This window comes from Podarcis erhardii (genome assembly GCF_964252035.2).
Source record: "Podarcis erhardii genome assembly, chromosome: 2".
Taxonomy (NCBI): Eukaryota; Metazoa; Chordata; class Lepidosauria; order Squamata; family Lacertidae; genus Podarcis; species Podarcis erhardii.
The window spans coordinates 56152532-56176772 of record NC_138498.1 but is presented as its reverse complement, the minus strand read 5'-3'; the positions used below and the strand labels follow the sequence as shown (position 1 = coordinate 56176772).

Genomic DNA, 24241 nt, shown 5'->3' with positions numbered 1-24241 from the left:
TAGTGCTATTCTTGGACTTCTCACCGCTTGGGTTGGTGGAGAATGCTTAACAATATAAATGTTATGCCTTGGAAGAAAATGCTTTTGCTGACAGCAGCCTTTTCTATTTCCTACTGTGTCATTCCACCAGCTTTCCAAAGCTGAACAAGTAATTTCTTTCTGTCTTCTTTGAAAAGGAATCTGTAGTCTTTTTTTGTATTGCATTATGATTATTCAAAGCTAAATATTTTGCTAGTGTTCTGAGATTGGGCTTCAAAGGCAGGAATAGATATCTTTTGACTGAGTATATTTCTCATTTTGAAAAGGTTAGTTGACAGTAGAAAATAGTCCCATATCTAGATATTAAAAGTTAAATTTTACCACATATTCCAACTGTATATAATTTCAAACTTCAAAACTAAAAGCTAAAAATCTGGAAATACAAATCTTACATTCTTTTTAACACACATGCATACACAGATATGAAAAAAGTTATATTAAAAATACTTAACCTTTTTGGTTTTGCTCATATGTACAATAAAAAGGAAAATGTAACTAAAAAGAACAGAACAGTATGAACTCTGCTCTCCCCAAGTGCAACAAATAGTTAATATTATTTTTGTGAGAACTTGTGTTAAGCTGTATGATGGACATCTGCCCACAGGCTGTGCTAGCTGGGGGGAATGGGAATTGGAGTTCTTCTACATCCTTGGTATAAATGTTCTTGATGTGTAATAGCTGACTTGTAAAAGCACAACCTGATTTAATAAGTCGTTTGAGCAAATTTGTAGAAGTTAGAAAATAGGACTCCAGAAAAACCATTGTCCAGACCAATGGTCCATCTAGCTTAGTATTGCAGTGCTACTCTGACTGGCAATGATCAGTGTCAGCCCTGCCATGAGGCAGCTGCCTCAGGTGGCAAATTTAGAGGGGTGGAAAGTGTCTGGAAAAGTATGCCCTGTGGTCTGCCCTGCAACCCCTAGCTAGCTTGCTGCCCTAGCATGGCTGGCACACCAGTGAGGTGAGCAGAAAGCATCAGTGGCACATCTTGCCTCAAACTTCAAAAGGTATTGAGCCAGCCCTGGCAATGGCTATCCTAGCCCTCCCTGGAGATGCCAAGGATTGAAGTGGGGTCCTCTTGCATGTAAATAATGTACTCCCAACACTGAGCTATGACTCTTCCTGTTTGCGGGGAGGAAATTAACCTATACTACACTCATTGTCTGCAAACATTATTTCCCTAGCCTTGTCTCTTATCTCTGAGTCAATTGGGAGACTGGTTTAGGCATGCCTGTGTTTGGACAGGTCAGTTTTCTTTTGAACCTTTTAGATGGTGAGGGATGGTAAAAGTAAACAATGAGCAAATAAGAAGTACAAAAAAAAAAATCTAAACACTGTCCTCAAGGCATGGAGGTGCAGATTTTCCCTCTCTTAGTTTTGCCATGGGTTCAGAGGAAAACATGTGAGGGAGACAGATCTTTGGTGTGTGTGCTGTGAATTCATGTTTTCACGTCTGTAGAATTGTGAGTGTGAATGATTGTATTCGTGATGGTAGAGTTGAGGGCTGATAATCTTGTTAGGGGTTTGGATAGTCCTGGCCACATTTTGAATGTATCCATACTTGTAGTTTTTTTATTCTCCGCAGTAATCTGGCAGTTTTGCTTTAGACTTATTAACACCATGCTACAATTTTATAGGGCAGAATACAGAGCTAGGTTCCTATAACCAATGAGAGCAATTAACCAGCAAAAATAGCTTAACCATTGGCAAAGTTAACAACTGTGGTGGCATTCTTGTTTGCAAAAGTGCATTTGTGATGGAGAAATGTTGTAACTTGAAAAACACTGCTGTTCACTCTGAGAGGCAGCTGAACTTTTATGGGTCTTGTGGTTTCTTTAGTGCTCTGAGCCATAAAATGTGATTGTGGTCGAAATAGCCACATCAAACTGTTCAGATGGGAAAGATGGCTTTCAGGGTGCTGCATGTGGTCTAGTGGCACTTGCCATGTGCTCCAAGTTTCATTAGGAATGATGCTTCCCAAGGGACCTACTTTATTCATGTTTTTTGGAAACTTGCGGCACCTGAAAATATAACTGTAACTGCACGCTTAGAATTCTTAGAACAAAAGCAATTAGCCTTACATTTATTTTTCGCCAAAGGCTAGTTCCTGTGATTACTTTCTGGGCTTAGATTCTGTCTTGGGTGATTCAGTTTTTTCCTCTCATCCATATTTAGAGAGGGCTGTTGAAGTCTCTGGAGTGACCCAACTCATGCCCATGTACTAGTTTAACACGCCACTGCAAACACTTTGAAATAGTATTTTTCCTACTGGTTTGCTGTGTCCAGCATCTTCATAGGCAACTGCTGTGGCTCAAAAAAGGGACAGTCCTTATTCACTTAATGAGCCAGATGCTAAATAATTTTTTCTAGTATCCAGTCTGTTCATTTCATTATGTAGTTATGGTAAGTAAGCCCTAAATCAGCAGCCTCTTTGAGGAGCCCCTGTTAAAGATTGTTCCCCTCATCAATGTGGAAAAAGTGCATTGTTCACAATCTCATCCTATACCATACTGCATCCACCAAACCACTTTTCACTGCTTTTCCTAATAGCTGCAAGTTTTGTTTTATGTAAACAATGTGGATTGTTTATGTTAATTCATCACCACGGTTGCCATTTAATGATGTTTTGTTGTAAAGTGGTATAAGAGACCCCCCCCCATTTTAATCTCTCTATATTTCTTGTCTAAATGGGAGATAACAATCCATGCTTCTGGTTGCAAGACTTTTCTAGGCATGCTGCATAGGCGATTTTATGATGAGTGGTATTATATTAGGGTATATCAAGGGTACAAATATTGCAAAAGTTTAAATGCTTTCTTCTTTACTTTCTAGGTCTATAACTCGAACAAAGACAGCCAAAGTGAAGGCAGTAAGTAGCTTATTTTTCATCCAAGACTGTGTGTTTGAGGAAGTGGTTTGTAGAACTGCATCCCTGTCTCTTATAACCCAGTAGGTGGCTCTCCAAGTAGTAAAAGCAACAAGTCATCAGACAGATTTTGGCTATCACATATGTTGAAACTTTAAAAGTTCTGATCATTTAGCAGTTTTTTAAAGCAATACAAAAACGGTAAAAGGTGACGATTATTGTGCGGCTCATAACATAGTGAAATGCTTAAATATCAAACCAAAGAGCAATATGGTTTAAGATGTTGTGAGGCACTGTGAGTACTGGATGGAGCCCAAGAGCTGCAGAGTCATTCTGGAGCTGGCTCTGTGGCAAATTCTTTGTTTCCTTTGGCAAGTTACTTAACGGCCTTTTGTCTTGGTGTACACAAACCCAGGCGCAGAAGTTTTGCAGAAGGGAAGCAAGAAGGAGAACTAAAAGAATTTCTGAATCTCAGTTCCTTGTTTTACCTTCCTTAAACGATAATTAATAGAAATTCAGTATTTTGTGCTTAAAAGGAGTTGGTCAAAACCTCCAGCCAGCCCCAGGATTTTAGTCAAGCAGATGAACTGTTGGGATGAAAGACTCTTTTGTACACTGAAGTAGCGCTATTTAAATATTTTCATCCTTTGACTCCAAGTGGTTGGACAAAGCAAAGTGCCTGCAGCACTTTTGCTGGCTGTCCCGAGCCTCTTCCCACTGCTGGTCAAAATCCAGCATGTTTCTAAGCAGCCCAACCTGCTTGCAAATGTCTGCTTGGCTCAGTCTCTCTCTCTCTGCCTTCCCCCACCCTGCATTACTATGTGCAGTGATGCTGCAGCAAAGCTCTTGTTTATCCTACAAGTGAATTACAAAGTTGTTTTGGGTTTTGATTCCTATATATGTATGTGTTTAGCTTTGGGATATTTGATGAGTGATGGTCCTCTTTTTAAACATGAAGTTCAGGAATATTTTGAAAGACCAACAAGAGGGGGAGTCCTCTTGTCTTTTTTTTTTTTTTAAGGCAGGCAGCATCCAGTCAAAAGCCTTGTGAGATCATCTTTCCTTTTCTTCCTAAGGGATCCCGACTGGTGGTGTGTCTATTTATAAATAGAATGTTGTCCCCAGTAAATTTGAGAGGCAGCATAACTCCTTCAGCTGTTAGGTCACTCTGGCTGGCGGAACACTATACAGTAGCTCAGCTTCCCTTCTTATCTGCTATTGATAAATGGCACGTAATTTTAAATCCACACTTTCCTCCCCTAGATTTCTTCACTCCTCCTCAGCACAAGATTTACATACCTGTCATCTCTTTAATAGAACCAGCCAGTGATACAAGATGCTGCAATTAGAGGGAATTACACCTTTGTAGGCTTTGAGATTCTGTCAACTTAGTCTTCCTGCCCCTCCTCCCTCCAAGTGATCTATTCACTGCCGCTTGTATTGACTAAGAATGCTGAATTAGATATAATAGAGGGATTTGATATGAAACATATTACCAACGGGTTTTCTTAAAAAAATAAGAAGAATGTAGCAGCATTGTGATTTCTTTTACTACGTAGAGATCTGCTGCTGTCATAAGTATATACACACATAGATAGTGCCATGCTTGGCATTTATTCACATAAAACACACACACACACACCCACTCTGCAGCCAAAAAGGCTCACAGAGTAACTTAAAAAAACAAGGTGGTCCTTGTTCTCAGCCTTACAATCTAAAAGACATGCTACACAAGGAAAAGGACTGGCAAGGAAGGAGGAAAAGCAAACTCAGGCACCAGGTTCTAAAGTTACAGGTTTTTTTAAATAAACCAGCTAAGATGAACAAGTCAGTTAGCCTGATGTAATGGCTGCCTCTAGGTGACAGTTTAAGGAGGCCCAAAGGTTGAGTAAATGGAATAGTCTTGCTTAATCTCTGTTATACAGTAGTATATTTTTTGATAAGGCAGTTTAGTGACTAGCTTCCCCATAATGTCTGCCTAGTCACCATGTCACACAATATAAGATTTATCCTGAATCTGAAAGGACTTTTTATCTAAGGTCTGGGCTTGGAATATCCTGAGGCAGACCAACTAAGTGTCATAACACACCTCTGAAGGCCAAGCATTGTGGAGTGTTCTCCACAACTCAAATATTTATTTAAATAATGTGTTTTTGCCCTTGCTGAGAAGAGGATGGACTTCTCAGGAAATGCAAAATTTGTTTTAATTAAGATGGGGTATTCTTGCCAGTTGGCCCCCATTCATTCATAAGAGATGGATTTATGATGAAATAATAGGTGTTGTCTGCATCAGACAAGAAACTGATTCCAAAATTAATTAGGGCATTTGCAAACTGTTGCTTGCACTGGCTTGCTCCATAAGGGCATTCCCTGATTTAGCACAATGATGCTGTCATTGCTCAGAGCAAAGTCAAATAACAAACACAGTTCTGGAGCACGTGCAAGCTTCCAGTTGTCCCGAGCTACTTGCTAGCAACATGGGTCCCAAAATGCTCAGTTTTTTTGCCAAGTAGCATTCTTGTATGAGGAAGCCATCCTTACCATCTGATGCTTAGCTAATGTATTTTTTACTCTGTATTCCTGCACCAACAGTGCAAACATATAGAATGGACCACAGTTGCCTGTGTTAAGTTCTGAAGCCCCAGTGTAATTGGAATGTTCAGAAGCTGCAGCAGAACTGGTTTTTAAATTTGATGTGTGCCTGTATTGCTGCATCCACATTCACACACAGGCAATGTATTCTTGTCATCATGGAGGGAATAAAGCATTGGTTATATTTCCTGTTGGCTCAGATATTTTTCTGTGCAGTAGAAAAGTTCAAGGCTTTTACATTGTGTCAGTGATAGACAGATTCAAACAATAACTTGTTGTCTCATAATGCTTGCATAACATTTTTAGTGGTCGTTCTCTTTCAAATTCTACAAAGATTATTAAGCTTCTAAAGGGGCAAAAACTGGACACATGATTCTGCAGAGGAACCACTTTTGATTCCACAACTTTGGTTTACTGAATCATACATTTTGATGCAATGGCACCATCCTATGCTGTTTAGTGCCTCAGTTTCTCAGTTGCCAAACCATTAAATGACCGATTAAGTTATTTTTTTAGAAGCTCCTGGCAAAAAAATGCAAACTGGATACGACTGTTCCAATTAGGGTTTTTGACACAGAGAAGCTATAGTCCTAAGTGCATAAATATCATAAATAATGAAAACAGAGGTACTTGTGAAATGTTTATTAATATAGTTTGATGAAAAATAGATTAGCTAAGCATCAGAGCTCTTGCTAGTATTAATTTGTACATTGCCACAGTTAACGTCTCCTAATTTTTTGTCTGTTTAAACACTGTCAGGCTTGCTCACCCACTTCCTGTCAGTACAACATTACCTCGACTCATTTATTGAGGTGATGTATCTATCTCTTTCCAAAGTGCTGTAAAGTATTTATGCAACATCAAAACAGTCTTAGCTCTGAACATATTATGTGCTAAAATAAACCTAGATGACTTAAACTCTATTAAAATAAAAACTGGATGCTGGGCCCTTATATATGTTATGCAAATGTTTAAAATGTATGGTGTTCTTTTAACTTTATAAATCTCCTTATCATAGCTATAGAAAGGGGGCAAGGAATTCCAAAGGGTATATTGGAGCCTTGGAAATCTTGTCCAGCTACCTTCTTTCTCCTCTCTTCTCTCACCCCATTCTCACTAGTCTTTCATTATCTATTAACTGTCAAGTTACTTGTGTTCAGGGATGGTGCAAGATGTGCAGCTGCCTGAAGCAGAACTATTGCTGCTCCATTCACTGCTCTCAAACACTGGCATTCTCACTCCCCTTTTATTGTTGCTTTTGCTGTTGCCTTAGTAGCAATTGAACGCTGAGGCTCTCCAAGGCTGTCACAGCAGTGCTTTGCTCTGACAAAAGGTCCTAGTGAATGTAGGGTTCTTCCAGAGTGAGATATTCAGGGTGAGGTGGCAGCAAGTACTCGTTAGACTGTTTACTACTATTAAAATGTAAGCTCTATTTGCTATGGCAGAGCAGCAGTGGTGCAAGTAATCTACGGGGCCACCTCACCTGAGATGCCTCTTAGCAAATCCTGGGTGATCCACTGCTACTAGAGAGCCTAGTAGGAGTGCCACTGACTACTTTACCGCAACAGTAAGGAGTAACAGCACTCCTAGAATAATAAATGGCATCAAGCAGGCAGGCCTAGAGAAGATATTCAAATCTGCTGCCTGACACAGAGGTCTTGGTGTGGCTAACAGGCGGACTGGTCCTGCTTGTGAATGCATAAGAGTGAAAGGAGTTCCTATTCTTCATTGGCTTATACTATGGATCCTTCTGGACTGGAACAGCAACCAGCCAGATGCCTCTAGAAGCTCATTAACATGGCATGCCAGTGATTTCAGTCAAAGTTACTCATTTGTCCTCAGCATTCCCATGCAGAGTGCTATACTACCTATGATGATGAGACTTTGTCTTAGTTGACAAGGACTGTACCTCTCCCACATAATATAATTGGACCCTAAGGGGGAAGGCATACATGGCTGAAGAGGTTTTATCACGTCCTCAGGATGCAGCAAATGTATTGTCATATCACTTCCCTAATATTTAGGGCTGTCCCTCAGTGATAGTGCACACACTTTTCATGTGGAAGGTCTCTTGTTCAATCACCTTCATCACCAGGTATGACTGGAGACACCATCTATTTGAAATTCATTTTGGAGAGATGCTGCCAGTCAGTGTTGACAATACTGAGTTAGATGGACCACCGCTGCTCTAGGATTAGGTAATTACCTTTTAAGAAAAAGACCAGCTAGGCTTTGAAAGACCTCAGCATGCTGCTGAGACAACACCTCTTCTTCTTTAGTAAAGCCATCCAGCACCTGCCACAGTGATCTGTCCGAGGTTCTGACAGACCATGCTTTGCCTTGCCTGTTATGATTTGAGCAGCCTTTGTTTACCAGTAATTTGGCACATAATATTAAATGTGCTTACCTTCGGAAAGACATACCATTGTGATCTCCCTTGTTAGTCACTGGCTGCTAATTCTGGATTTGTTCATTTTTATTCCCCCACCCAAGCTTCTGTAGGCTTCCGTCACCCTGGAAAAATCTGTCTCCAGGCCCTCCTTTCATCCGCAAGGGATTCCACCGTGGCAGGGTTGATGCTGTCAGCCTTCTTGTCTTGTTTGCAGAAATCCTTGTAACACAAGAGTTGGTCTGCCAATGGGACTGGTGCCCGAAGCCATACAATAAAATTCAACATAAAAGGAACAACAAAAATACACTTAAAAATCCCCTAAATAATTTAAACAGTGATTTATTTGGGAGGGTGGAGAGAGACAGAGAACAACCAATTCTCATTGTAGTAATAATGAAAAGAAAAAACTTCCTAAACAACATATATTAATTATATAAATGAAAGTAGTGCAGAAGATTGTCTGTTGTCTTTCTACCTTGTATTCCAACTGTTCATAAAGACCAGCTACAGTTTTAAAAGTGGTTTGTTTATCAGCTGTGGGAGTTTTTGTTTTGAAAATGACAGAGAGAGAGCTCCAGCTGTGTATCTGGTGTCCTTACAGGGAAGTAAATAGCCTCAATATGTTTACGCAGCATGGGATACATGGGAATTTCTTGAAGGAGCCAGTCTAGTTTGTAGAACCATCCATAATCACTGGCCTGGTTAGCACGACATGTTAATGTTTAACTATGATTTAAGGCAAACTTTCCCACCCAGATCCCCTTTTCGCTTCTCTCCTGAATACAATGTCTGCTTGTGTTTTCCATGTCCTACTACATGTTTTACTTATTATGAAGCATGGTTACTGGGCTACATGAGAATCATTTATGTCTTTTTTGAGTCTTTTTTAAGTATCTGGTTACTTAATACCAATGTCAACGATGGGCCTGAAAGTATCGGACCCTGGGAAACAAATTTCCTGAAGTGCAAATTCTACTTGATATTTTGTCACACAGTTATTCAGCATATCATAATGTTTTAGGTGGTATGAGATGATATGAAAGTTCTGTAAGTGGTATTTGATGTACGGGCCAGTCTTGACAGACTCTAGGGTTGCGCGCCCATCTCACTTAAGAGGCCAGGGGCCAGCGCTGTCTGGAGACACTTCCGGGTCACGTGGCCAGCGTGACAAAGCTGCATCTGGCGAGCCAGCGCAGCACATGGAAACGCCGTTTACCTTCCCGCCATGTGTGCTAGTGATTACCTAATATTGCTGTCTTTAAGTGATCAACATGCATATTGGAAACAGCCCCATAATCTTACAGGTGTTGAGAAGGAACTTTTTGGTTGCAAGCACAACAGAAACATTTGACTGAGCCTTTACCTTTTCCAGATTTTAAAAGAACATGTTGATGGAATGTTAGGATCCACTTTAAACCTGACTTTATATTTTATTGAGGACATTGGTATTTTATTTCCATTTTATGACCTTGTATATTCTTAGTTGTTTTCTCTCATTTCAGCTGCCCAGTTGGATATTATGGGCTTCAGTATTGTCAAGAAATGCATTCATGCTGTTGAAACAAGAGGTAATGGGGACCACCAGATATTCTTCTTTATAGTTTGAAGTCCTGTTCCCAAACAGGACTAGCACTTGTATAAAGAAGTCGCCTTTCTTAGATTTCTCTCCATCCTTAGCTTAGATTTTTGTTTCTAGCACTTGTATAAAGAAGTTGCCTTTCTTAGATTTCTCTCCATCCTTAGCTTGCTCAGTTTTGACAATTGCCTATTTTACATACACATTTTCATGATTGTTTGTATCTTGCTAGGATCCAGAACCTACTTATATACATGCATCTTTGCTAAGTTTTCTGATCTGCTGCTACCAGATTTGTATGTATTCATAATCTTCTATAGATTTTAAAAGGACTTGTTGATCCATAGTTTAAATAATGTATTACTAGAAGACCACATTCATATTTGATACCGAGGTAGTAACACAGGTATCTGATGTGTTTAACAAAAATTGTCTTAACAGCATTGGTCTTGATTAAATGAATATGTTAAATAGGAAATACCTATTCTTTGAATCTTTATTATTCAGCTATGTAACCAAACTTGTGACTATTAAATAAGTTGAGATGCCCCTTATACGATTGTGGGTGCATGAGATCACGCCTCACCCCCATTAGATTTTAACTTGATGGGACGTGTCCCATTCTTCACATTCTCCTGCTGCTGACTGATATGAGAGACTAAATTCTTCTTGAAACACTCTGCTGGTATGCAGAACTTCTACCTTGTGTAGAAAACCTATACATTAAAGGGGTGGAGAACCCCATGAACTATCGCTCTCCCCCAATAAACAGTCTTGAAAGTGATTGTGGAGTTGTGAGGGCAATTTAATTCATGTTACTATTTTACTAATTTAAATAAAATATGTTCTCCCTCTTAGGGATCCATGAGCAAGGTCTCTATAGAGTGGTTGGTGTCAACTCCAGAGTTCAAAAGCTATTGAGTATTTTAATGGGTAAGTACATTTTGAAGAAAGCAGTTTGCTATTTTTCTTTGACACCAAGTGTGATGGTGTTGTAAATAAAGAATATGCCCTTTTCCCTATTGGTAGGAGAGAATAACAGAGGCCAACCAGAGAATATTGAGAAGCAAAGCAGCTAGTAAGCTTGATCTTTATTGATCTGTTGCAACAGGGTGCTCCCCTCACTCGCAGGAAAGGCGGAGGACCCCCAAAATTGCTGTGCAAGGGCTTATAAAGACTTTTGAAATTCCCATCCTGTAGATCAAGACCACCCCCAGAAACATTATGCATACATCACAGAAGGGGTGTAGCCTAAGACCACCCCTCAGATACATCCCACCTACATCACAGAATTTTAAATGTTGTTTTTCTCCTGTCACAGTTTATCTCCTGTCTGGCAAGTTACTTGATTGGATTTCCTGGGGAGCCTGGCCATTCTTTTGTAGTGGTAAAATACTTATTTCCTGGGCCAGGTCACAGGCTCACACCTTATTCAAACAGACATATCCTTGAGACAGGATTTGTGAGGAAAGAGACAATGGGGAGGCTTTTCCAGTTTAACCTTGCAGAGAAAGGATTTGGTCAGTTTAGGAATCAAAATGGTTCCAGGTTGGTCTTCCTGTGTTGATCTATGTATGTGCAGTTATGAACATTACCATATATCTAAGACCATAAAATTCCTATCACAATGGTAGATGCTTTTAATGAGGAACTGAGACCATCTGCTGTGAAAAGAAAGGGTGGGTTTTTTTAGTATCGTGTCAAATCCTCACTAGAGTGGAATTTTCAGTCATAGAAATCATGAAAATCTTTAACTTGTAAACGAATCATTACAGTTTCTGCTTAAGTTTACATATCTCTCTCTCTCCCCAAATCAAACCTTTGGATCCCTTTTAGTATTTATTCCTGAATGAGAACTATGCATGTTCTCAGGCTTCTGGATTTAGTATTTCCTTTTCCATGTTTCCTTCCTCATCTTGTGCTTAACTGTGTTTGTGTTTGTGTTGTGTATTGCTGTATTGTGTTGTTTGTATTGAAACCCTCCTCTTTCTATTGTTGTAAATAAAAATATGCCCTTTTCCCTTATGGGGTATCCAAGAGCCCATATAGAGTCCTTACATAGGTTCCCTATTGATAGGAGAAAATAACAGAGGCCAACCAGAGAATATTGAGAAGCAAAGCAGCTAGTAAGCTTGATCTTTATTGATCTGTTGCAACAGGGTACTCCCCTCACACGCAGGAGAGGAGGAGGACCCCCCAAAATGCTGTGCAAGGGCTTATAAAGACTTTTGAAATTCCCATCCTCTAGATCAAGACCACCCCCAGAAACATTATGCATTCATCACAGAAGGGGTGTAACCTAAGACCACCCCTCAGATAAGGCGGATCTAAAACAGAACATTTGCATGTTGTTTTCTCCTGTCGCTTTGTTTATTTCCTGTCTGGCAGGTTACTTGGTTGGATTTCCTGGGGAGCCTGGCCATTCTTTTGTAGTGGTAAAATACTTATTTCCTGGGCCAGGTCACAGGCTCACACCTTTATTCAAACACAGATTAAGACAGGATTTGTGAAGGAAGAGACAATGGGGAGGCTTTTCCATTTTGACCATGCAGAGAAACATTTGCTCAGTTTAGGAATCAAAATGGTTCCAGGTTGGCTTTCCTGTGCTGATCTATGTACGTGTGGTTGTGAACGTTGCCATATATCTAAGACCATAAAATTCCTATCACACTATTTCAAGCCTTACAAAAATCTAGCAGAATTCTTACATTTATATCCTGCCTTTCTTCTACCCTGGGACCCAAAGCAGCATAAATGTGGTTTCCAGGTGGTCACCCATCCGAGTACTGATTCAGACCTGCCTAGGTTCGGCCATATAAGGTTAATATGTTTGCCCTAGCAGCCCAGCACATTAGACAAAATTTTATCATCCGAAATGTGTGCTGAGAATCACCTATGATAAAATGTATCTCTCAACTGGATTATGCCTGTATATTTGTTATGACCAATGGCTCTTTAAAACTGAAGGCTTACTGACTGTTTTAGGTAATGTTGATTGTGGAGGTCCAGAGAAGAAAAGCTTTGCAAAGGAGGTATTGAGAAGGAATGATGGAGATAAGGAGTTTGAGATATATAGCAAAGCATCAAGGATGGAGGCAGAGTAGGCTGACAACAGATAACCTTAACTGAGAAGAAGGCAAGAGGAGGAAATAAAGGAAGATGTAGGTGGAGATACAGTCAGTAGAGAAGCTTTAAAAGTGAGAAATAGAAAAAGTACTGGCCTGTCACTTCACAGTAACTTGACACAAAATAATTGTTCTTCCTTTTACACTGGGGAAAAATCAGAGGTTGCAAGGTTCAGAACTTCAGTTGATGGACAGTGTCAACATCCTATACAGATGTTTAGGAAATTATGCTGATTGCTTTAGCAGAGGCTCATGAATCTGCTGATGAGTGGGAAATGTGAAAATAGAAAAGAGAAGGTTTCAGTGGCCTTGCAAGAGTCTGAGATGATGGACAATGGTTTTTAGCATTGGGTACATTTAGAGCAGGGGTCAGCAACCTTTTTCAACCATGGGCCGGTCCACCGTCCCTCAGACCATGTGGTGGGCCGGACTATGTTTTTTGGGGGGAAATGAACGAATTCCTCTGCCCCACAAATAACCCAGAGATGCATTTTAAATAAAAGCACACATTCTACTCATGTAAAAACACCAGGCAGGCCCCACAAATAACCCAGAGATGCATTTTAAATAAAAGGACACATTCTACTCATGTAAAAACATGATGATTCCCGGACCGTCTGTGGGCCGGATTGAGAAGGCGATTGGGCTGCATCTGGCCCATGGGTTTTAGGTTGCCTACCCATGATTTAGAGTGAAGAAAAAGGACCCTGGAGATGTTGAAAAGCCAGAAGTGGCAGGAATGGGTCATTACATGGATGTGGGAAGATATTGTCACATGAGTAACATGAACAAAAGAGACCCTAGGGAGTTGCTACCACTCAGAGTTGATCAGGAGTGGCTAGAAGGTAAATTGATAGATCTCTGGATGACTTGTAGTAAATCGCCAATTGGCTATAATTCCAAAACTGCCATTTTGCATCTGACCCCTTCTCCTGCTACACCACCACCAATATTTTGCACCTGGTTCTAACCAGTAGAGTTGGAGCTCTGGTAAAAAAAACCCCACAACCCAACAAAGTAGATCCCACAAGCCTGAGGTTTGCCTTTCTCTGGAGTAGATAACACTGGACTAGACAGGCCCAGTGATCTGACATGCAATAAAGCAGCTACCTGTGTTCAGTATTGCATTTCAGTGTATCTGTGCTATAATTACTATGGGGTCTGGAAAATGGCTACCCAATTGTCTATGTGTTCCATTCAGTGAACAAAGTTTTGCATAAGCAGCATCTTCAGAATGGAGACCCTTCACTTCCCACCTTCTCTTCAAGTTTCCCCACTGTTCACGTCAGAATCTGGGAGCAAATGAGACAGATTTTTATTCACAACTTCAGGCCTATATTTAGAAACAGATGTGGTTAGCGTGACAGGTTCACATATAATTTAAATGGCAGCTGGATCAGGTTTCAGCAAACTACGGCTAATATTGAAAGTGACAGTGCCATAAGAGTTTATGGAGTGACGTTTCTGTATTAAACAGGAAGCACTATACAGTTGATGTGGCTTGAACCTGGAGCCCTCTGTGGATAGTGTTGCATGAGCAGCAGCTGTGAGAGGGCTTGCTGCAGATATCCTGTGCAATTTTGAAAGCTGGTGTCAGCTTCCCTGCTGCAAAACGCAGAATTATTATTCCCTGTGAGACTTTCCTTGTGCAGTGTCTAGTCTGTAAAATTTTACTAGGAACTAAACAAAAGCAATGCTTTCTACAACCATCTTCACCAGGTGTATGCTTGAAGGACAGTTGTTTAGTATGTGGAGTGAGTCATAATCCTGCTCATTCTCATAAGAACCTGTTCCTTCAGTTGTGTTGCCATGGAATGAGGACTGTCAACGTGCCGCAGAACAGAACGCAGTCTTATAAAGGAAGCCTCCCATGGACTTTCAGTAGCTTAGAAGTTTTAAGCTGAAATCCTGTTCACACTTACATGGGAGTAAATCCCACTGAACTCAATGACTTTTGAGTTGACATGTAAAATTGCATTACCAGCCACATAATGAATTAAATTAGAAAGTCCAGCTCTTCAACTATTTAGATAACTGTGTCTTGCTTAGGAATAAAGGCAATGAATGTGTCCCCTTTTTTTAAACCAAGTGTTAGTTTTACTCTGGACAAAGACAACTCTTGTTTTTAGCTTAGCGCACATGGAAGACATTTTATTGTGTTCTGTGGTCAGCTTTAAGCAGTCTTCACCTCCATCATGGTTAAGCCAACATTCTAAATCAGAATCTATAAACCACTAGTGAGCCAAGAAACCACAACATTAGGATTGGCTGGTACCTTCTGAGAAGCGTAATAGGTGGCTTAGAAAATGTGTTTTGTGTAGGTTCAGTTTTTTGTTTAGGAGAAGCAAGGTTGAATGCAGGGAGTTAAGAGTAAGAATGAAGGGCAGTAGCATGAGCAGGGAAGCAGGCACACCAGACTTTCTCAGAATATACCGGTAGTTTTCTCTATGCTTTTCACTTTCTCCATAGAGTTGTATGAAGTGGTAGGGAACCAGGGGACTCATCATGCAATATATTTTGGGCAGTTAAAAATATAGCATGAATGCTGCAGATCTGTAAAAGCATGATCTCCTTATGAGTAACAGGGAGTTATGGCCATTTCCAGAGCCTATCTGACTGCACAAATTAAGGTTGTTGCTATATGGTGTATATAGCAGCTTGTTAGAAGTGTTTGTGAAGCCAGACCTGTTTTTGTTCTGTTGATTTTAAGTGCCACTTCTGGTGGTTCTCCTGCTTAGTGAAGTGACTGTCTTCAAATTCATAGGTTTCCTCTCTGACATGGCAAATGGTGGACATGAGCAGTCAAGGTGCTCATCAAGGATGGTGTGGAACAAAAACCTGGCAGCAGCACTGCCATATAGCCTGGTGCCAGACAGTGAACAGCCTTTAAACTGCTCTGGTCTGTGGTCCAGAGCCCACAACTTACAGTGGTACCTTGGGTTAAGTACTTAATTCGTTCCGGAGGTCCGTTCTTAACCTGAAACTGTTCTTAACCTGAAGCACCACCTTAGCTAATGGGGCCTCCCGCTGCCGCCGTGCGATTTCTGTTCTCATCCTGAAGCAAAGTTCTTAACCCGAGGTACTATTTCTGGGTTAGCAGAGTCTGTAACCTGAAGCGTTTGTAAGGTACCACTGAGGTACCACTGTATATGCAGTCTCCTTTTACGTGGTCAGTGTTTGGAGGAGGAAATGAAGCAAGTACCAAGGGATCATAGTGATTTCTGCTGCTATGCTCTATTTCCTGAACTAGCAGTGTTTCTTTTCAGTCCCCAAACCCTCTCTTGTAGCACATTTTTTTGAAAAATTTTATAATATGATCCTTGTTAATGGTGACCAAAGAGACATGTCCATTAAGGGAAGAGCAATCTCTGTAAAGAGGCATGCTCATATATACGGGAGAGGAGAGGAGAGGAGAGGAGAGAAGTGGGGGGGGGGAGGGAGAGAGAAAGATATTCTGAAATATGTACTACGAGGAGGAAAGGCAAGTGGATTACTGAAAATGAACTTTAAATCAAGCTGCTCACAATGATACAACCACTGAAAGCCTGTATGTAATTGGAAATCCACTTCTCTGCATGGGCACAGAGAGAGAGAAAGAAAGAAGGGGGGGGCATTAAAGCCATTTGTTTCTGTCTTTCACACATGTATTCCAGTATGACTAAAAAGTGCTTTAAATTACCCATGTGAAATTGATCAAAGGGACAATAAGGAAATCTGAGAATATTGGTTAATGCATGTGAATGTGCACCATTGATCTCCATCATTGCTTCTTATTCAGGTTAACCTCAAAGGGAAGCTCAAGCTATTCCATGCTGCAGCTATGCAGACATTTGTAAGCTATGGATTCCCTCTGGCTGTGTTTGTGCCAGTTAGACCAAGCGGCATTTCTGTTTCTCTCCTGCCTGAAGTGCTGGAAGGTGGCCATTCACCACAGCACAGCTAGGAGGGCATCATCAGGGAAAATATGCATGCTCATTTGAAAGACTTAGGTCTCTGTGATTTGGTCAAAGGTTTGGTTCTGCAGTAGTTTGTCCACTCTTTCCTAACTACTTTAATGGAACCTCTGAATGCCTGTTCTTTCATGGTGACTTGTTCAAGAACATTTGTACTTGGTCCTCATAAGTGCTTAAAAATAAAACTGGGTTGGGGGGGCAGTCTGTTGACTAGCTCTTGGCGCTGCCCCACAAGAGATATGGCCTTTAGTTTTGGAAACTTGGTGGAGGGAATCCAATGACTGTTTACTTAACTCAGATGAGTTCCAAGCCCATCTGAGGCTGGAAAAATGACTCCTGTCTCCCAGCATCATTTTTGTGGATGCAGCCTCAAAATGCATGCTCCTGTGCAAATGGATGCAGATAATACTCTAATTTCTTTTGCATAGGGGCTGCTTCTTAGGCTACACTCTGAAAAGCATAGCTGGGGAGCAAAAACCCACCTCCTGTAGAGGACCCTTGGGGTAAAAGGAATACCCTGGGATGGAGTGGATTTTATTGCCCTCCAGCTGTAGTTTTTCCAGTCACAGTCTTTCAAAATAGGTAAGCCAGGAAGTCTTCTCCAGGTTGATTTTAATTCCAGATGGAGTAATATGCAAGGGCTATTAAATTTCTTTTCGCCTTTGAGACCAACATAATCAAGCCTTTGAAGTTCATTTCTGTGCCTGAGCATACAGAATTTTGGCAACATTGGTGCTTTAACAGTAATGGGTACTTATGGCAATGAAGTCTTTGCCTTCGATTGGCTGAGCTGCTGTGGCAGTGTGGAAAGTACTGTGCCAGAGTCATATAGATAGTCCCTGTGCCCAGACTTAGCATCTAAATCAGGCAAGAGAGGTGAGAATATTTATTTAAGAAAATCAGATAAATAGAAAATAGAGGTTCAGGCATGAGTCCAAAGGAGAAGAACCAAGGGGAAGTGCATGTGCAAGAGAAACTGAACAGCATTTCAAAAAGAAAATAAAAAATAGAATCAATGCACATTTGCAAGGCGGAGAAGAGAAGGGAATTCAATCTGTAGCTTTATAACTGCATGGGGAGTTTATCCTATGTCTTTCCTACCCAAACCAATAATCTAACTACTCCCTAAAGATGGTGTATGTGTGGTTACAACTATAACACACAGATAACTTAATCGAGAGCCACAGCATGGTGCTAAACATTGGCTTGTGAGGCTTATTCAACACCTGAGCTGAGCTAATATGTGGACGCAACTGACTAGCCCACACATATGTTTGGAACACAACATAGATTTGCACCTTACCTCTCCCCTGCCCCCCAGCAAAACATTGGGGCCAAAAGAGAAGATCGGCAGACTTCAGTGTGCTTTCATTGAGAGTAAGGACTATTGCTCGGTGGTAGAGCACATGCTTTGCATGTAAAAGGTACCAGGTTCCATCCCTAGTAACTCCAATTGAGAGTTAGCAGGTGATGCAAAAGACCTTCTCTGCCTTTGTCCCTGGAGAGCCACTGCCATCAGAGTAGAACATACTGGGCACAATGGACAAATTGCTGATTTAAGACAGCTTTGTGTTACATGTATTACTGAGAAGGGCAAGGCAGAAAGGGATAGCAACCCACCCAGGAGGTGTTTGGGTTCAGAACGTAGAGTGATTGGAGGGGAGGGTGAGTGTAGAAAAAGGGTAGAGATAAAATAATGCAACTGCTGTGGATTCTAGTATGTAGCTTCAAAGGCTAAAGATCTTTTGTAATTCCTTATCTAATAGATAAACTGATACTGAATCAGAAACTTGCATTCCCATTTTTATATTACATTGCACAAAGTGTGAAATGAATTTCTTGGACCAAGTATATTTCTTGTTGGTTTGAAATCCTTTGTTTTAAAACAGGATTCTGTGATTTTTTGTGTGTGCCATTAAACACCACGTAAATAATGCTAGTTTTGGCCTTAATATTTGTTTACCCAGTCAAAGCACTGATTTGTTCCTTAATCAATATATTTTGTGTGATGGCATGAGTGTTTGTGTTGGCAATGAAAGCCAGCATGGGTAAGGAAATTCTTACTAAGTTTCTATCCACCCAATGACTTCAGGTTTTATTTGTTTTCCGAAATGCTTGAGAATGAGAATAGCCAAGTGCTCAGCCTGTTGGGAAGATCTGTTCTGAGGTGTGGTGACTGGCAGGCTGTGCTGAAAACGAGATTGTTTAGGAGATTCCCTGAGACTGGGAGTGAGAAGAAGAAATCTATTTTAAATGGATAGGTTTAAACACACACAAATAGTTGTGTTTTCCAGCAGCTTTGAGTAATTTCTCTTTCTCTCCCTCTACTTGTATATGGCTGTTTTGTGAATCTGAAAAGCTGACTTACAGGCAAAATGGCAAGTCTCTAAGAGAGCTTCCCCTGTTTTGGCTCCTCTAGTTCACAACACTTCCTTGAAGCTGTTTGGAGCTTATGAAATTAGATTTCTCTGAAATTTTGGCACTTTTAAATGAGATTTGGCATTGCCCCCAAACTTTTCCACATTCATGGTTGGAAGAGCTAACCTGACTTTGGAGTGGAGAAGAACTTTAAAAATAAAGAAGCCACGGACAGGCTCCAAGGATATAAACTGGCAAAAAGAAAGAACACCACAGAATGCAAGGGCATCAAAAGGCAAGGAGGAGAAAAATAAAGTTAAATTAGACATCTAGAAGCCAACAGCTGCCCAGCCCATTCCAGCTTTTTAGAGTGTGTTGTGCAATAAGTTGAAACAGGCTAGCTGAATTTATTTAGGTAAGTATTTAGCTCTCTGCATTCACTTACCACTATCCTCTTAAGCCCATTCACCACTAAAATGTACGATTTCTCTCCTTCCTTTGCGTATACTTCATCATGACTGGCCAAGATAAAGTCATTTGGCCTCACTCCTCCTTGCTCTTGAACGCTACTTAGCAGGTCTCCTGAGGCTCTTTGCAGATGTTTCTGTTTTGCAAGCCAGTGGGAACCTCATGAGCAGAATTTCCTTGCCTTCTAGCAGCAAATGTCAGTCTGGCACGAGTGCTTATCTGGCGAAAGGTTTCTGAAGTTGTGAGCTTAAGGTCTACCGGGTCAAGCAGCTCAGCGGATAATTTGCTGACACACTGCTGTGCCAAAGTCCCATTATACGGCACTGTGTGAGAACTTCATTTTCTCCTTTGCAATCCAAACAAAATGTAGCTGCTGGATTTAGTGGCTATAGAGAGTGTGTGTATGTCTATCTTTGTTTTTTATTTTTATTTTTGCAAGGATGAGTCTAGCGTGGTTTCTGCCCTGGGCAAGCATACAAGTACACATGCCAGTCTGCCAGAAGTGAGTCACCCACAAGCTGTTTCACATAAGTCGACACAGTGCAGCCATGCTACCTATAATTATTAGTAGAAAAAAATGCCTGCCGTTATGACAGGCAGGGCATATGTGGAGAGTGAGCTTGTATTTCACACTCTCAGCTCCCAGGGATTCCCTGCCAGTGGGGGCTGCTAGACCATCAAGCCGGAGGCATGATGAGCACTCTTTGCTACTACTGCAGTGTAATCCCCCAAGCACAGTGCTTCATTTGCTTCCAGCAGCTATGGGCAGTCATTTTAACCAAAATCTGTAACCATATCTACGCTACTCAACAATTATTTATATGCATGCCCCTTTATTGCCTGGTAAATGTTTTCATTAGACCACAATATGGCTTAAATGCATTGTCTGCCTAAAATGAGTTCTAAAAAATCTTGAATCATGTGAAGTCCCTGTAACCTGTAACCACACACCCCTTTCTATATCTGTGCATATGCTGGTTGTATTCAGCCTTCCCTAGTTTGGTGCCCTCCATATGTTTTTGAACTCTATATCCTTTGAGCCCCAGTTATCATGGCCAGTAGTCTGGGATGATGAGAGTTGTAGTCCACCAACACTGGGGTTTGCGGCAGCATGCTAGGGAAGGCTGGTGTATCAGATATGGATTTTCATGGCATAAACCTCACCATTCCAAGGACCAAGGCACTGGTCAGGGTTTACCCATATATCACAATATCCCACAAATACTATACAATTTGGTATTGCACTGCATCCTATTTATTGAGAGGTAGGGCAGTAGGATTTTCACAAAAGTGACTGTCTGATTCCAAAACAAAATAAAAAAATTCCTTCCAGTAGCACCTTAAGGACCAACTGAGTTAGTTCTAGGTATGAGCTTTCGTGTGCATGTGTGCATGCACACGAAAGCTCATACCTAGAACTAACTCAGTTGGTCCTTAAGGTGCTACTGGAAGGAATTTTTTTATTTTGTTTTGACCATGGCAGACCAACACGGCTACCTATCTGTCTGATTCCACTTATGTGATTTATTATCTCTGTGTTAAGTTTTACAAGCCCTTAATTTGTATGTGTGGCGCACATATAAATTATATGCATGTTGCACACCCAAAATGATGTTGCTCCTGCTTTTCTGGTGCAGCAATAAAACTGCTAGCACATGGTTTCAAATTGGATGGGGAACCGCTTGTTGAGATTCCAGCATTTCAGGGGTTGGGCTAGATGACCTCTGGGGTGCCTTCCAACTCTACATTTTTGTGATTCTCATCCTCAAACTGATGTCAACACTTCCCCTTGTTACTGAGTGTCTGCAAACCATTGATGCCAGATAGCGGTGATTTTGCTCATTTGGCAATGACATACTGTGGTTTTATCAGCCTCTTCAAGAAGAGATTCATGATCCCCTCTTGCCCAGTATCTTTCATGGACAATGCCCAGACACATGAGGAAAAAATCAAATCAGTCCACCCCTGCCTCTCATCCTGCAAAGACTTTGCATGGTAACCATTGACGTCCTTTCAATTGCATCTGTTTGCTCCTAGGGGCAGCAGAGCAGCACTATCCTATTGTGAAGTTGCAGCAGGAAGACTGTGTGGGCAGTGCAGAAAATCAGGTTAAATCTATGGTGGATAATGAATGTTGTTGTTTTTCCTACCTTTCCATTTCTCTCTCCTTAGATCCCAAAACCGCCGAAACAGAAGATGACATCTGTGCTGAGTGGGAGATTAAAACAATCACCAGTGCACTGAAAACATACTTAAGGTGAGTGTGGTAGTTTTCTGGTGGCTTCCACACATCCATACCTATCTCCTGCTTGACTTTATCTTTTTTACTTTCCATGAGTAGGAGCCCTTAGTCTCCCTGCTCAGGATTTGCTTCCTTGGCTGATTCCCTCCTTAGATGCTTGTGCCACGATCTGAGTAGAGTAGAACTCCCTGGGGTTCCCAACCCTGAAATTCCCTCCTAATGCTGGTGGCTGCCTTATGACAAGTCACATAATTTGATCCATCTAGTTCAGTATTTTCTACAGCTGGCTGCAGCTTGCCAGGGTTTCTGACAGACCTGCATGGAGATGCCAGGGATCAAGCCCAAGGTCTTCTGCTGCAGCCTTTCCCCAAACATTTCCCCAACCACCCAGTTCTCCCCTGCAAATGCTGTGGGCTGTCTCATTAATAGTGTATTCCCTACCAGCCATGCTAAAATACCAGAAGAAGCCTGACTTCAGGGAAAATACTATTTATTTTGGAGAGGACACTTGAGGCAGGAACTGTGGACATGAGAAAAGTTAAGCAGCCCTTTTGCAGCTATCCCTGATCCGGCCCTGCACATCCTACTCACTCAGGTAGCATTGGCATTAACCAGTTCACATGTCTTTTGGTGCTACCTGGTAAAAGAAGTACTTTAACACTTAATCATTACTATGCAGAATCTTGTATAGAATATGTTGCAGAAGCTCACTGTGGTACATCTCTGTAAGTCTTGACAGACTCTGCCACGATTTACCCAGTCACTAAAGGCACTCTGCATTTCTGGCCATGCTATTCCCGAGCATACTATGACGTTTCACTGTCGGAAAATAACCCTGACCCATCTTATTTTCAGTGTTTCCTAGCAGATGTAAACCTCACTTGACATTTCAGCATTGAGTTCTCCATGTGGCTATATTTTAAAATATATGAATAGCATTGCTCTAAAACTTGGCTTGCCGATGAAGCAGGAGTGGCTAATGTCATTTAGTGGCGCTCCTGTCCAGGAAATTCAGGGAGCTGCGGAGGGCGACATTATGCCAGACATACACTATTTCCTTTGGCACTTTCTCAAAACAAATGAAATTCATTACTATTAATCATGCGGCAATAAAGATAATGTGAGAATTTATTTGGCAGCAGGTCATAAACCACAAGCATGATGAGGGATATCCAATCTCAGCACCAGTTTCTATCCATCTTTCTTTCCACCGCTATACATTTTGATAGGTCTTTCTAGAGCTGCTGTTATCTATCCAGTGTACAGGATTAGATCCTACTCCACACAGAGCTATTCGTTTGTTGGTAGCAAGCACTGTGTATTCCTAACTGAAGGTGTTACTGAACTTTAGGAGAGAAGGGCAGAGAAGATTTCCAGACTCTGGGGCGGTATTCAGATCTCATCATCCCCTTTCTCCCATCAGGAGAGGCTCATATTGTGAAATTTATATTGTTTAAAAGGTCTGGGTGATTAAAACACCCATAGGTGAAGGATCATAGTGTTGGGGGCATGTGAACCTCCCTGGGAGGGCTATTCAGTACTTGGATCACCACCTCCAAAAATGCCCTTTCACTGGTAGTTACACAGCTGATCCTGTCTGCTCTCAGTTCTTCAGTGTTGGTCTGCTTCATGCTTGTCTTGTCTGTAGCTGACCAACCAAAGCTTTAAATATCAAAATGGACAAAGATAAGAAAACTTTATGGAGATGATAATCACATTGCCTTTGGGGTTATTGTATTTTTACTGCATTTTGCAGTATTTGCAGTGTGTGTATTAAAATATCCAAATGTCTTAATTATGGCATGATGCCCAATCTGTTAATGCTGAAGTGTTGCTTGGTTTTAGGAGAGAAAGGAATAAAAGCTTTCCCCCCTTCCCCTCCCTATTTATTATTTTTATTTCTGAATACAGCTGGCAATGTTCAGTTGTATTGATTATAAAAGCAATTGGAGAAAGAGGAGGGACAGAGGGTGATGAAAAAGATGTGAGTGGAGAGGAGGGACCTTCCCCCATTCTTTGGATCCCGGGAAACTCAACAAACTTGCTGCACCTAGAACTGGGTGTGGAGAGTGCTGCTGAATGGGACTTAGTTGTGGGCAGCCTGAAGAAGCACCACCCACCTTAGACCTGCCCATAAAATGGAAGTCTAGAGTGAGAGACTAGGGTGCTGTCCACTGCTTCCAGGAACTCAGTTTTAGACTTTTGTGGGTGAGCTGAGAGTTTGTTGGACCCTAAGTGAGAACCTGGAGATTGAGAGGGAAGTTGATATTGATTTATATATATTAGTATTAGTATCTTTGTATTTATGTAACTCAATATTTTTGTAAAAAATTGTTTAAGTTGTCTGTGTTGCTTAGAGATTTTAAAAAATATATTAAGTGGTATAGAAATCAAATAATTGAATAATCAATAAATGATTAAGAAATGATTAAGAATGAATTTACGGGGATGGCATGCTCCCAACTGCATATCAAGCCATTTTGTTTTGTGTTCTGTTGCTGTGATTTGTCTATGTTCCACTCCGTATCCTAGAATGCTCCCTGGACCGCTCATGATGTATCAGTTTCAAAGAAGCTTCATCAAAGCAGCAAGTAAGTCTTTTGTCAGAAGGAGACAATTTTTTTTTTGAG

At 41.1% G+C, this 24241-nt stretch overlaps 1 protein-coding gene across 11 annotated transcripts in view; it reads left to right on the top strand.

Annotated features, from left to right (window-relative positions):
* The window catches only part of ARHGAP26 (Rho GTPase activating protein 26), a 210882-nt gene that overhangs the window by 98866 nt on the left and 87775 nt on the right, over positions 1-24241 (top strand). For all 11 annotated transcript variants that reach the window (XM_081852065.1, XM_081852059.1, XM_081852066.1 and 8 more), the window contains 5 exons: positions 2872-2908; positions 9392-9457; positions 10324-10398; positions 21542-21626; positions 24144-24202. In XM_081852065.1, the coding sequence (XP_081708191.1) occupies positions 2872-2908; positions 9392-9457; positions 10324-10398; positions 21542-21626; positions 24144-24202 (322 nt within the window). The remainder of the gene's footprint in view (positions 1-2871; positions 2909-9391; positions 9458-10323; positions 10399-21541; positions 21627-24143; positions 24203-24241) is intronic.